The 15,374-nt window shown below is 35.2% G+C and overlaps 1 protein-coding gene across 10 annotated transcripts in view; it reads left to right on the top strand.

Moving 5' to 3' along the window:
• The window catches only part of ATRX (ATRX chromatin remodeler), a 229,103-nt gene that overhangs the window by 131,325 nt on the left and 82,404 nt on the right, over nucleotides 1-15,374 (top strand). For all 10 annotated transcript variants that reach the window (XM_032475539.1, XM_032475538.1, XM_032475533.1 and 7 more), the window contains 3 exons: nucleotides 9,779-9,916; nucleotides 11,185-11,360; nucleotides 12,406-12,523. In XM_032475539.1, coding sequence (XP_032331430.1) covers nucleotides 9,779-9,916; nucleotides 11,185-11,360; nucleotides 12,406-12,523 — 432 coding nt within the window. The remainder of the gene's footprint in view (nucleotides 1-9,778; nucleotides 9,917-11,184; nucleotides 11,361-12,405; nucleotides 12,524-15,374) is intronic.

Genomic DNA, 15,374 nt, shown 5'->3' with positions numbered 1-15,374 from the left:
TAACAGGAAATCAAAACCAAGAGAATTAAAAATGAAAGGAGGTGGATTTTTAAAAAATAATAATAATGAAAATATTTTAAAAGAAAAATTTTAAAGTTGTTAAAACTGGAGGCATATATAAGTGTTTAAAAAGTAAAAATTATAAAGGTAATAGAACAGATAAAACAAGATTTAAAGAAAAGAGGAGGGTGTTTCATGGAGAGTGTGCATTCTTATTGATTTTATCGAGAAGTCTTTCTGTCTGCGCCCTATTTCGGGAACTCTGCTTGCTGCTTACAGAGGCCCTCCATTGATGCCCCTCATCTGTGCTGTTCCCATTGTCTGTCCGCAAGAAGATCGCTCCCCCTCCCAACACTGTGGTCAGGTGCTGCTCTCCTTATCGGTGGGCGGGCGGGTCACTCCCACTCCAGATGCCTCAGTCAGATGCTGCATTTGGGAGAGGTAGGTGGACAGGTCGCGCCCCCTACCAGCACCGTGGTCAGGTGCTGCACTCCTGCCAGGAAGGCAGATGGCCACCCGCCCTCTTGCAGTGCCAGTCTCTCCGCTGCTGTGTGCAGCTGCTGCTTCACCTCGGGTCTTCGTTCCCCAGGCAGGCTGGGTGAAGGCTTCGGAACAGCCCTACCCCTGCTCCGTGCTAATACTCAGCCCCTTGTTTGTCTTGGTGACTAGAGTTCGCTGAAGTATCAGGGCAGAAAGATCATTACTGCCTTGGGCTGTAAACAAGTCTCCATCTGGCCTTTGAAGCTGCTAAGCCCTTAGGCACAGATTCAGGTTTCGACCCCGCCCCTGCCTGGGTGCTAAGTGCCAGAGAACATGTCGGCTGTCCCTGAGTCCTGCCTCTCTTGGCCCGAAAACCTTCTGCGGTTCCCCGGGTTTTCAGAGATGGCGATATGGCACCTCCCCCCACCCCAGGGCACATCAGCCGTGTTGTTATATGGAGGGCCCAGGTTGTTTTGCCCTGTGTACCCACTCATCCATGGTGTGCAGCACCCTGTAGTGCCCCAGGGCTGCCTCAGTGCAGCTTTCGCAGTCTTCCGCCCAGCTCGGGCAGTCCTGTCCCGCAGCTGCCGACTCGCATCTCGGGCTGGGTGTCACAGGGACCTTTTGTGCCTGTTTAACTTAGTTCTGTCGTTCAATGGGTGCTCCTTACAGATCCGAACCTTGGAGGCTTCCTCTCCTTCCCACTGGACACTCTGTTGGAGAAGGGGAGACCCAGTGAACGAGCGCCATTCCTCCTTTGCTGCTCCCTCCCCATGGGACCGGTCTGCACTGTTTTGTCTTTTCTTCTTTTTGTTTTTCTTTTCTCCTACCAGATTTTTGGTGTCTTTGTCTTTTTAAGAGGGCAATGTTCTGTCCGAGTTCGGCAGGTGCTCTGGTTGGCTGAGTGGGTCTGTGGATGTGAGTTTTGGTGTATTTGTGGGAGAGGGTGAGCTACAAGCGTCCTCCTACTCCGCCATCTTGGCCCCCTTCCGGTCGCCAGCTGTTGATAATTTACTCACTGAGTCTGGAAGTGTTTGAAGTTTTCTGGGGAGACCTTGTTAACAAATAAAAATGTGCCAGCTACCTGCGTCACAATTGCAGATTGTTCTATATATTAGATGATTACAAGAGCTTTCTCCATATTCTGAAAACAGTTCTTACATTTCTTTTCCAACTTTGTCGTTAGAAGAATTGCTGCATTTTTTCCTGTCTTTTAAAGAGTAATCACTATGGAGCATTAATATTTGCAGTGCTGTCAATCCTTATGACAAAAATCCTGATGATGCAAGATTCAAATATTTTTTTAAAATTAAAATTTTTTCATTTTTCAGTTTTATTAGGTAAAATTGTTATAATTTGACTGCACATATACAATATAGTACATATAAATACATACATGCAATATACTGCACATTTTTAAAATTTACATGTATGTATTGTTCATTGTTTCTGAGATGTTCAGAGTTTTAGCTTTTTAAACTGATGTAATTATCAAAGGAATAAAGCCTACCACAAAATAAGAATTAATTCAAGAAGATACACACACCCTGCTATTAACAGCAACATTATTTATAACTGTATGGAAGCATCCTATGTGCACATTTAATAGATGAATGAATAAAGAAAGTGCAACATATATATGTAATGGGATACAACTCACCTATAAAAAAGGCTATTTTACCATTTGCAGCCCTCCATTCACTTTTTTTTCACTTCAAAAACCAGAATTTTGTAATTGGTATAAACGTTTCCATTTCATCAAGAACAACAAAATACCTAGAAATAAATAATTAAGGAGGTTACCTATATTCTGAAAATTGTAAAATCAGATGAAAGAAATTGAAGCTGATACAAAGAAATTGAAGCTGATACAAAAGCTATCTTGTGCTCTTTGATTTGAAGGATCAACATTATCAAAATGGCCATACTACCCAAAGAAATCTACAGATCCAGTGCAACCCCTGTCAAAATACTCAAGACATTTTTCACAGAACTAGAAGAAGCAATTCCAAAATTTATATGGAACCATAAAAGACCCCAAACTGCCAAAGCGATCATTTTTTTCTCTTTTTTCTTTTTGTTCTCTTTTTTTATTGTTTGATGAACAGAGAAGGTCCTTTAACGTTTGTTGTGAAGCTGGTTTGGTGGTTCTGAAATCTTTTAGCTTTTACTTATCTGTGAAGCTTTTTGATTTCTCCATCAAGTCTGAATGAGAGCCTTGCTGGATAGAGTATTCTTGGTTTTACGTTTTTCCCTTTCATCACTTTAAATATATTGTGACACTTCCTTCTGGCCTATAGATTTTCTGCTGAAAAATCACTTGATAACCTTATGGGAGTTCCCTTGTACATTATTTGTTGCTTTTCTTTCGCTAATTTTAATATTTTCCCCTTATTCTTAATTGTTGTCAATTTAATGACTACATGCCTTGGTGTTTTCTTCTTTGGGTTGATCCCGTGTGGAACTCTCTGTGATTCCTGGACTTGGGTGACTGTTTCCTTTCCCAAGTTGAGGAAGTTTTCAGTCATTATCTCTCCCTAAATTTTCTCATGTCCTTTCTCTGTCTCTTCTCTTTCTGGGACCCCTGTAATGCAAATACTAGCACACTTACATGTTGTCCCAGAGTTGTCTTAAACTATCCTCATTTCTTTTCATTCTTTTCTCTTTTTTCTGTTCTGCAATAGTGATTTCCACTAATCTGTCTTCTAGCTCACTGATCCATTCTTCTGCCTCATTTAGTCTATTCTTGCTTCCTTATAGTGTGTTATTCATTTCAGTAATTTTATTCTTCAACTCTGGGTATTATTTTTATTTTCCAACTCTTTGCTAAAAACTTCACTCTGTGCATCTATATTCCTCTTGAGTTCTCTGAACATCTGGGCCATCATTACTTTAAACTCTTTCTTAAGATAAATTGCCTATCTCCTCATCAGATTTCTTCTTCTGGGATTTTATCTTGTGCTTTGGCCTACCTCATATTGTGTACTTGCTATTTGTGTTTTTAGGTAGGTAGTTATGTTTCTCGACCTTGGAGAGGTGGCCCCCTGTGGGAGACGTCTTATGCATCCCAATAGTATGCTCCTCTCTTGTCTACCCAAGGGCCAGGGTCCAGCTGTTCCCAGTGTGGAGTCTGGCCTGTGTTTGTGGATTCCTTCCACAGGCTTTGGAATTGTTGTTTTCTTATTTCTAGTATTTACCCCCTGGTGGATGAGGCTGGACTAGAGGCTTAATGCAGTTTTCCTGGCAGGAGAAGTCAGTGCCTGCCCACTGCTCGGTGGAGCTTGGTCCTGGATCTCTAGTGGGTAGGGCTGTGTCTAGAGGCCTTTGTGGCCTTTGTAGCTCAGGAAGACTGCTGATTGGTGGGGCTAGGTCTTGGTATTAATGATCCAATCAAGATGGCAGCCTCCATGAAAACTCAGATAGATGAACACTCCCGGAATGTCTGCCACCAGCTTTTATGTCTCCTGGGTGAGCTGCAGCCATCCCGAATATCACCAGGAAACCTTCCAAAACCAGCAGTCAGTTCTGGCTCAGGTTCCTATGAAATCACTGCCTCTGCCCTTGGACCCGGTACACATGAGACTCTATGTATACTTCCCAGGAGAATGAAATCTCTGTTTGCCCCAGTCCCATGGGGCTCCTGGAGCTAAGCCCTGCTAGCCTTCAAAACCAGATGTCATGGGGTTTCCTTCTCCTCCCAATGCCAGAACCCTGGGCTCGGGAGCCTGACGTGGGGCTTAGAACTCTCACTCCTATGTGAGGGCCTCTGTGACTTAATTATTCTTCAGCTTGTGGGTTGCCTACTGGGAGGTATGTGGTTCTGATTATATCATGAGTATGCCCCTCCTTCTGTCCCTCTGTGGTTCCCTCTTTATATTTCCAGTTGAAGAAGATCTTTTTTACTAGGTTCTGGTCTTTTTTCCGATGGTTGTTTAGCCATCAGCTGTGGTTTTTTTGTAGTTGCGAGGAGAGGTGAGCTCGTGGTCCTACTACTCCACCATCTTGGCCAGAAATCCCAGGATCCAAGTATTTGATTCTTCTTTGCCATTTGGCAAAGTGGCAAGTTGTACTATTAAAAACTAATTAATATTTAGTTATTTGTATTCTGTTTTTTTTTTCCTTTTCAGAGTTTATCTTGTCATATCTAATTACTTTAAGAGGCTATTGAGGCTTTAGATGTTTATTGAGAAAGCCTAATTTTTCTCTGCCAGAATAACTATTTCTTAGAATCCTTGGCTTTGCCCCCTTTTTATTTTAAGTTTTAACTTACTTTTTTTTCAGCTTTATTGAGGTATAATTGAGAAGTAAAATTGTAACAAACTTAAAACGTACAATGTGATGATTTGATGTATGTATACATTATTGAATGATTACCTCTTTTACCCATCCATTATTTCACATGGTTTTATTTTTTTATTTTTTGATCAGAGCATTTATCCTCTGCTCTTTTAGCAGATTTCAATTAAACAATACAGTATTATCAGCTACAGTCACCGTGTTATTACCATGTTACTTATTTATACACTAGATCCTCAGAACTTATTCATCTTAAATCTGAAAGTTTGTCCCCTTTTGCCTCTTTTATGATAATAATGTAATTAACACGTACCAAAGTAACTGCCATTGTACATGTTAAGGCTTAATAATAAATTTGTCTTTTTCCCATAGTTAAAATAGTTGTCCAAAAGTCCTATGATTGCTTTGTTGTCAGAGAACTATAAGCTAGTGAATGGTAAGGTAGCATGTTTTTCAGAAGATTTCCTTGCAAGAGTTTAAAACAAATTTCTGATTCTTAATGTGGTGATTTGTTCATGAGGAAATACATTAAAAAGAAATTAAAGCTCATAACATGAAGAGTGACATTTGTTATTTCCATGTAAGTCATTAAGTAACATCTAGAAAAACTTTTTGGGGTGGAGATTTTTTAGTTGAAATGGTAGGAAAGAAAGCTCCCATTTACTCTGTACCCAAATCCCCCATGCTTCCATCTTCCATCACCATGGTAGATTTGTTGAAACTAAGAAACTAATACATTGTTAACAAAACTCCAGTTTAATATTACTGTCTACTTTCTGTTCCAGGATCCCACATTCCATTTAATTGTCATGTCTCCAAGGTCTCCTCTTGTCTATGATAGTTTCTTAGTCTTTTGTGTTCTGTTACCTTGTCAGTCTTGGGGAGTTAACTGTCCAGGTATCCTGAAGAATCTTCCCTATTCTGTGTTTGTTGTTTTTCTTGTGATTAGTCTGGGGTTATAGGTCTTTGAAACAATATACCAGAGGTATAGTACCCTTCTCTTCACATTATATCAGGGGTATATTAGATCCACATGATATGACTACTGGTGTTAACTTTTATCTCTTGGTTAAGATAGTATTTGCCAGGTTTCTCTACTGTAGAGTTACTATTTTCACTTTTCTGTTCTTTGGAAGCCAGTCACTAAGTCTGGCCTATCCAACTTGAGGAAGGACAGAAATTAAGCTTTATCTCCTGTAGTGGGCAGTATCTACACTTAAATTTGGATTTTTTTTTAATGTTTATCCTTTCTTATCCATTTATTTAATCAGTCATTGATTTATATCAGTATAATCACTGATGTTAGCTTATTTTGTTGTTCAAATTGTTCTAGTTTGGGCCATTGGAAGCTCTTTCAGGTTGGTCCCTGTATCCCTTTGATATTTCATCCTTTTGATTTTTTTTTGAGTACTTCATTACTTTCTGGTACTGTAAGGTGCTTTAGGATCATGTTACATTGTCCTTGCCCTAGAATCAGCTGTTTCAACAAGGAGCCATGTCTGGTTCCTTTCACTGAAAAATGGTGTTTACAAACCAAGATCTGGGTGCTCAGTGTGTTTATTGCTACTGGAGTGTCATTGCTTCTAGGTTCTCTCAGCAGACAGAAGTAGCTGATATGTGTACCATATCCAAGTACACACAGATCTATCCATTTGTGTATCTGTTTATTAATATAAACATGATTTTATAATGAATTTTTGATTAATTCTGTATCATAGGGTTCATTTTAGTCTTTTTTTGTTATTCTGTTACTTGCATTTCCAACAGTGGGAATCTTGGCTCCAACCATCCACCATCCATTTGCTTCCTAGTTCAGCCTCATTATATATGTAAAGTAGTTTCAGGATTGTTAACCTGTACCCCTATAGTGCTTATATATGATTGCTTTTAGCTTTATAACTTCCAGACATCATTTTCTAACATTGCTTAGGTCAATTTCTTTGTTATTTGCATACATTAAAGTTTGTTTTTTGTAATGTAGAGTTTAATTTTTAAAAAATTGATGTATGGTTGATTTATAACGTATTAGTTTTAGATGTATAGCATAGTGATTCGATATTTTTACAGATTATATTCCATTAAAATTTATTACAAGATAATGACTTTAATTCCCTGTGCTATATAGTATATCCTTTTTGCTGATCTGTTTTATACATAGTAGTTTGTCTTAATCCCATACCCCTATATCGTCCCCCCCCCGGTAACCACTAGTTTGTTTTCCGTATCTGATTATTTTTCTTTTGCTATATAGATTCATTTGTTTTGTTTTTTAGATCTCATGTAAATAATATCATATAGTATTTTTCTTTTTCTAATTTTTTTTCACTAAAGATAATACTCTCTGGGTCCATCCATGTTTCTGCAAATAGTAGAATTTCATTCTTGATGGCTAATATCCATGTGTGTGTGTGTGTGTGTGTGTGTGTACATACATGGATGTGACATCTTTAACTATTCATTTGACATCTTTAACTATTCATTCATTCATTCTTGGTTTGCTTCCATATCTTGGCTGTTGTAAACAGTGCTGCTGTGAACATTGGGATGCATGTATCTTTTTGAATTAGTGTTCATTTTTTCCATAATATACCCAGGAGTGGAATTGCTGGACCATATGGTAGTTCTATTTTTAGTTTTATGAAGAACTTCTGTACCATTTTCCAGAGTGGCTGCACTAATTTATATTCTCACCAACAGTGCACAAGGGTTCCCCTCTCTCCACATCCTCAACAACACTTATCTCTTGTTTTTTTTTTTTTAAATAATAGTCATTCTAACAAGTGTGAGGTGATATCTCATTATGGTTTTGATTTGCATTTTCCTGATGCTTAGTGATGTCAAGGAGCTTTTTATATACCTGTTGCACATTTGTATGTCTTTTTTCTGAAAAATGTCTGTTCATATCCTCTGCCCAATTTTTAATCATATTGGTTTTTTTTAAAGTATGTATTTTTATATTGCAATGTTTGAATGTTCCCAAGGCCACCCTCAGGTTCAGTAATTCACTAGGATTCACAGAACTCAGAAAAGCTGTTATACTCATGGTTATGGTTTATTACAGTGCAAGGATACAAATTAAAGTCAGCAACAGGAAAAGGCACATAAGGCAGGCCACAGGAGAGTTCCAAGCACAGTCTGTTAGTGGAATTGTACAGATAGCACCTATTTCTCCCAGAAATGATATGTGACAGTACTTATGGAGTATTGCCAACCAGGCACACTCATATGAACCTTGGTGTCTAGAGTTTGGGCTTTGTGACATAGACATGGTTGACCATCCCTATGGGTAGTCTTAGTCTCTAGCCCCTCTGGAAGTTGAGAAGGTGCCATGTGACTGAAAACCACTCCCCCCCCCCACCGTCAATCACATCGTTAGCATAGATTATCGTGGTGTGTTCCAAGCCATCCAGGTAAAAAAAGAAATTTTTATTCACTAGGACATTCCAGGAATTTAGAGGTTACCTCCCTAGAGCTGGAGGCAAAGGCTAAACTTTTCTTTGTGCAGGAATAATTCTTTACTTCACTACATATATGTATACATAGATAAAATCATTCTGTGGTGGTTTAAATACAAATGGGATCATAATATAGATTCTGCAACTTGCTTCTTTTTGTTTAATAGTATAAAATATATTTTTGGCATATCTTTCAAGGTTAATACATAGAGATCTACATCATTAATTTTAGTTCTGTGACATTCATTATAGCATAGTTTTATTAACCCCCTTTGACAAGCTTTAAAGTTTGTAATTTTCCACCGTAACAATGTTTCAGAGAATATTTTATGTATCTTTAGGTACTTGTGGAAGTATAGCTTTAAGATAAAATCCCAGAAATTGAAATTTGGGTCAAGGGAGCACACATTTTGCATTTAATAGATAACTGTAAAATTGTTTTCTTAAATGTCTGATAGTAATTTAGACTCCCACAAAGAGTATATGAGAATACTTGCTTCACTACATCCTCATGAACAGTGAATATTAGGTGGCGGAAATCATTTAAATCACTTGTGTAAAAGTTAATTTTCTCTTTAGAAAACTTCTTAGGATTCAAAATAAACAATATATAGTCTTTACATACAAAGCAAGATACAGATTTTAGTTTTTAGAAAGAGGTTAGTAATTTAAAAATGTCTTACTACTTGTGTAGCCCCATGTGAATAGTGAATAACAATTGTATTATTTTATCAATCATACTGAAGTTTTACTTCTGAAATCATGTAGAAGATGTATTTTCTTCAATGCCTAACATATAGGGGATAGTTTGACAACTTCTTTTGTCTTAAATCAATATTTAAGTAATTTGGGTGTATGTTAACCAGTAAGCAAATTGTGTTTATGAGATACTTTAGCAAAGAATACATGTGTTATTTTAATAAAATAAGCTTATCTATTTCTTTTGGAAGAGTCACTCTGAGCTGTGAGATCTTTTATAGCTTGTAAAGTGTTCTCCCGAATCCCCATACCCATGTAACAATCAGTTTAGCTGTACTTTATCAATTTTTTCCCCAGCAATGAGTATTAGTTATTTGGAAAAAGTGAAATAGGAAATACTGCATGGCATATTGTGATTTATATATTATTTCTTAAAATGTAACTTTTGAAATATGTCATATATATATAAATTGCTCTTGGTCTTAGGCAGTAGTTTTAACTTGGTGCACTAGTGCTAAAATTTATCTCTAGATACTGTTTTTCATTTATAAAATACATTTTTTTTTATATCCCAGATCTGCTGGGATCTTTTCATCCTTGTGATTACTTTTATTCTTGCCTATTTTTGTTCTCATTCAGAGGACCTTAAGTATCATCCACAGTAGTACTTCAATACTCTACTGTTGGGATGAAATTAATCCTAGGTAGTGCCACATTAACCAAATACAGCAACAGATAAAATATAACTGTTCTTTTATCTTTCCACAAGAGCAGCATTGTAAAATGATTAACTTAAATGGATTATATTTTTAATTTTATTATATATTAATTAAATGTTGTTTTTCTAGGCCCTGACTTTGTTGTTTGTGATGAAGGCCATATTCTAAAAAATGAAGCATCTGCTGTTTCAAAAGCTATGAATTCTATACGATCAAGGAGGAGAATTATTTTAACAGGAACACCACTTCAAAATAACCTAATTGAGTGTGAGTCAATATCTATAGTTATGCTATAGAGTATTGGCATTGTCTCCGATATATTTTTTGCCACTTTGCCGCCTGCTTCTCTTCTGTTTATTCTAGTATAGTCTCTGACTATGATCTACATAGTTTCATGTTAGTCTACTGTGAAAGAATACCATTCATTTCAAGTGGAAAGGTAAACCAGAGTCAAGAAGTGTGCCATTTTGAGTGTTCAACTATAAATAGAGAATTTAAAATATATAAAAAGTATCAGAAATCTTAATGATTGCTTTAAAAGTACACATACGTTTGTGGCTATTCAGGAGATACTATAACAAAATATATCTGTTTTGTGGGATGTACTGATAGAAAATTGAAAAGAAATGCTAAGCCTGAAAATTTTAGAAAGGTGGAGATTGGAGGAGGAGAGCTGTGTTGAATTGTAAGGATACAGTTTGCTGAGGCTCAGGACAGATGATGTAAACCCAGGGAAGTGACTTGTGAATTTCCCTCATTTTCATATATGTGTGGTTACACTAAAGAGGAACATGAGTTATTTGGCAAATCACAAATTGAAATTTCCCATTGTAATTCATTCTAATGGCTTTTTGTTATTTTTATGTTATTTCTTTTCCTTTAGTATATTCATAGTAACTGTTTTCTGTTTTATTACCTGTAATACTGGTTATTGTTTTACTTTGTTTACATTTATCTATAATATGTATCTATGTTTTATCTTTATTTTTGTCTGTTCATGTCTCCCCTTTTTCTGTTGCTCCATTTATAGAATGTTGCCCTATTTCACATTGTGGTCCTATATAATTAAGGCAATTGATAGCTCTGTTAAGGACTTTCAAAGTAAACCGGTTAACACAAAATTTGATATAGTAGCTTATTACCTGATTTTATTATTTTGATTTTTTTTTTGCACAAGATACCCTACCCTGCTGACAATAAAATCATGGATAGGATTATAGAGCACTTGTTTTCCACTCCATATCTATTATAAAGAATAGTGAGTTAGAATAAAATGTTCTTAGGTATGTTTTTAAACATTCATGCCTAGAATTTAGGGATGAGTTTATTTGAAATTTCTTGTCTGGTTTAGGTAATCCAGTTCTATATCAGACTTATAACCAGTGTTTATACACACTCAGTTTGGTGTTCTTCCTTTGTAGCTTAATTCTCATGCTTCCATGGCATGCCTTTTTGACATGAGGATTTTATCAGAGAAATTTTTTCAGTTCTTTTAGCCATTACTGTTGTTAATGAACTAATATCTTCTTTCTTAGATCATTGCATGGTTAACTTTATCAAAGAAAATTTGCTTGGATCCATTAAGGAGTTCAGGAATCGATTTATAAATCCAATCCAAAATGGTCAGTGTGCAGATTCTACCATGGTAGATGTCAGAGTGATGAAAAAACGTGCTCACATTCTCTATGAGATGTTAGCTGGATGTGTTCAGGTACAAGTACATTCCATAGTAATAAAATATTGTTAATTTGTTATGTTGCAATTGCAAAATGTTTTCTGAATTTAAACTTAATTTTGTGTTTTCTGTCTTCTTCTTTCAGTATGTAGTTTTACAATTAAATCTCCTTGCACTCTCTTCCAAAGTTTATGCAACATTGAACTTAAAAATTTTTCACTGAAAAGTTTGGAACATAATTGATTAATTCATTTGCCAGGTGTAGGGCTTCTTATGGTAGTGTGTTAATGTTTAGATTTTCTCATCCTTAAGATAGGGAGTATGAAAGTAATCCTGAAGAAGCAGTTTTACTGATTTCAAGTACATACAGTAAGGTAAATAATAGTGTTGTTTACATAAAGATCTTCAATAAACCTTTGTTAATAAGTAGATAAGTATGTAGAGACTAAGCAGTTAATAGTCTCAGTTCTGCACTTTTTCTTAAGATACTAGATACTAAGGTAGCAACAAAGATGTTGTAACAAATGAGATAGGCTGTCCTTTTGGCTAGATATACTACCATTATATAAGGTAAAGTCCCCTGTTTGTTCAGATTGGCCATACATTCTGCCTCAAGTTATGTGTTATCCTCTTATTGGCACATCTTACCCAAAGGATAACCCAGACTACATCAGACTTTGATTCATTGGTTTTACTGTATGGTTAAAGCAAGTCTTTTTGCCAGCACTACTTACTATATCCCCTCCCCGCCTTTCTTTTCTTTTTTTCTGTATAATGGAGATCATTTGGAACCCTAAATTGCTCACTAGGTAATTTGGCCACTTCAATTTAATACCTCCTTGGGGTGTTGCAATTTTTTTTTTTACCAGTGCATCATATTGCATAGTCACATGAAATACATTAACTACAATTATATGGGATCATTGTATGATTAAAGCGGGTAAACATGTTAAGTAAATGTTTTCTTACCTATTCATTTTAAGTGTAATTTTAGTTGCAAGCATTGATAATTCTTAGCGAAGTTAATTACTGTCATGTATTTAGGTTAACTAATTTTCATTGTTTTTCTTATTAATTACAGAGGAAAGATTATACAGCATTAACAAAGTTCTTGCCTCCAAAACATGAATATGTGTTAGCTGTGAGAATGACTCCTATTCAGTGTAAACTCTATCAGTACTACTTAGATCACTTAACAGGTAACAAATACACTGAGTTGTTTGTTTTTAATTTCTCTCTTAAGACATTCTTTTTCTGAAGAATGCTGTCTTGGTAATTTTACCATGTCAGTTGCTCTTTTGCAATTTTGCATTTGAGTAAAATGAGTATGCTTATTATATAAAGGCACAAAATATTTCTACTTAAAAAAACCCTAATATTCTCAAAATAAAATTATGGAACAAACTGATGAAAAAAGATAGATGGCGTATGTCATTAATGCCTTAATTTGTAAAGAGCCTTTATTTCAGAAATATTATATATGTGAATAAATCCATAAAAGAAGATACATAAAATTCCAGTGTATTATTCAAAATATTAACCTAACCACATTAATAATAAAAGACATGTAAATCGAATCTGTGAAATCATTTCTTAGGTATCAAATTGACAAAGGTTGAAGGAAAAAAAGGCAAAATATAAGGCATGGCATTTATTATACTCCCAGTGTTTCAGTAAACATAAACACAAATGCATAAAATACACAGAAATGTTAATAACAGATTATTTTCTGGATGATTTCATTATGAGGAACTTTGTTACTTTACTTCTTACTCTTTTCTATGTTTTTTTAAAAAATAGTGATTAAGTACTGTTTCATCATCAGTAAACTTGTGTGTTTGTATGTTTTGTGTGCTTGCAGTTGTCACTGTTCTCAGAACAAAACCTTAATCTCCATTTGGTCTGGCATGATATTTTTTACTTATTGGTCATGTTATTCTGGCACCTTTTCCCAAGTGATGTGCCAGATTTATTTAGGGGATACAGGCTAGAAGGTACCCTTCAGCCATTGTGGATACAATAATTGATCAAAAAATAATGGAGGGTTGAGTTGTATACATACATGTTAAAATGATACTTCATATCATATCAGTAGTTAAAGTAATACTCTTTATAACAACAGTATATTTTAGAAAGTAGAATAATGATGATGGTCTTTAAGTATTGTTCTGCTTTGGGGAAGACAGGATTTGAATTTTTATATTGTATAGAAATGCTTTTTTGCTATATTATAAAAACAATTTTTCTACTGACTTTTGGAAGATCATTTCTAATAAGGCACACATTTTCATTTGTCTGTCAGTCATAAGCTGTTGGATCTATTGTACCATCCTGTTTTTTTTTTAATTTTTGGGTTTTTTGGGGGTAATTAGATTTATTTATCTATTTATTTATTTTTTTAACGGAGGCACTGGGAATCGAACCCAGCACCTCATACGTGCTAAGCACGTGCTCTACCCCTGAGCTATACCTACCCCCATATCATCTTGCTTTGAATAACAAAAATTGCGGTCATAACTAAGTAACCAAATGTAGTCATTCCAATGAGAGTTACTGTGTAGTTTAAGAGGGACGTCCAGACCTGTCTTTCATTAATCTTAGTAATATAGGGTACTAAATTTGATCATTTGATATTTTCTCCGTTTAAAATTTTGTTTTATCTTAGAGAAAATGCTAGCTGTTTTCAAATATTAGAGAATCAGTTGTCTTTAATAACAACAAAATGTTAATAGCTCATGTATAGATATTAAAATGTACTCTTTTGAGAACAGTGCAATATTTAAGAATTAAGGGGGCCTCAGTGTGACTTTGATAGGAGTAAATATCTAAAGTACTAAATTGCCAAAGCTTCTAAACTCTGAAAGGTATGATTGTTAAATTATCATCTGGTGCCATGAATCTTTCAGTCATGAGAAGGTATTGGGTTTTCCCCCTACTAAATGTGATGTTTTATTTTCCTTAAAATAGAATAACCAGAGTTAATAGCCTCCTTGAAAAAACTTCCATAAAAGGCCAAATGGGTTAAATTAAAGGCTACTCTGTGTTGATTCTCAGTGCAAACCTCACATACTGTGATGCAAACATCACAGTATTTCTCCCGGAATGTCACCCACCTGTCTCACTTGCATTTAGAATTTTTGGTATTTAATGTATTACATATTACAAACGTTCTTTGTTTCTGTATTTGACTCTTTTTATATTCAACTTGGCTTCAAGAAGTTTACTTAAATTTTGCTTTTAATACTAGCAACAATTCAATGTTAATTTTATTTATTTATTTTTTAATTCAATGTTTAGTGGTGATAATTTATAATGTGTTTAATATTTGCAGAATTAAGGTCATAAGGACTACATTTAATGAATTTCAAGAAAATTAATTTCCTCCTAATTTTCCTTTGTTCTCTCCTTTTTAAATATAATTCTGCAGTCTTCCTTTTACCATCAGTTATCAGAAGTTTACATTTACATGTAAGCCTCTGCCTTCAGTAAACACTTTAGGTTTTACAAGTGTGGATACTTAGTTTTAAAACAGCCTAATTTTAAGCTTAAATCAGTATTAAAATCTATACATTGTCTTAAGACATGAAAAATGCAGCACATTAAAAAGACAATCCACAGAATGGGAGAAAAATATTTGTAAATATTAAGAATATATGAAGAACTTCTATAATTGGATGACAAAAAAGCCCTAACAACCCAATTCAAAAATGAGCAAAGGATTTTAGTAGACACTTCTCCAAGGAAAATATACAGATGGCCAATAAGCACATCAAAAGATTGCTCTAGATTATCACCAGTTATTTGGGAAATGCAAATCAAAACCAAGAGATACCACTTCACATCCAATAGGATGACTATCAGGTAAAGAAAGATAAGAAGTGTTTACAACGATATGGAGAAATTAGAATCCTCGTGCATTGCTGGTAGGAGTGTAAAATGGTGCACCTGCTGTGGAAAAAGTAATATGGCAGGTCCTCCAAGAGTTAAATATAGAATTACCCTGTGATCCAGCAATTCCACTTTTAGGTAAAATTCCACTTTCAAAGTAAT

Source organism: Camelus ferus, chromosome X, assembly GCF_009834535.1.
Source record: "Camelus ferus isolate YT-003-E chromosome X, BCGSAC_Cfer_1.0, whole genome shotgun sequence".
NCBI lineage: Eukaryota > Metazoa > Chordata > Mammalia > Artiodactyla > Camelidae > Camelus > Camelus ferus.
Note: the sequence above shows the minus strand (reverse complement) of the source record. Positions and strands in the feature narration are given on the sequence as shown.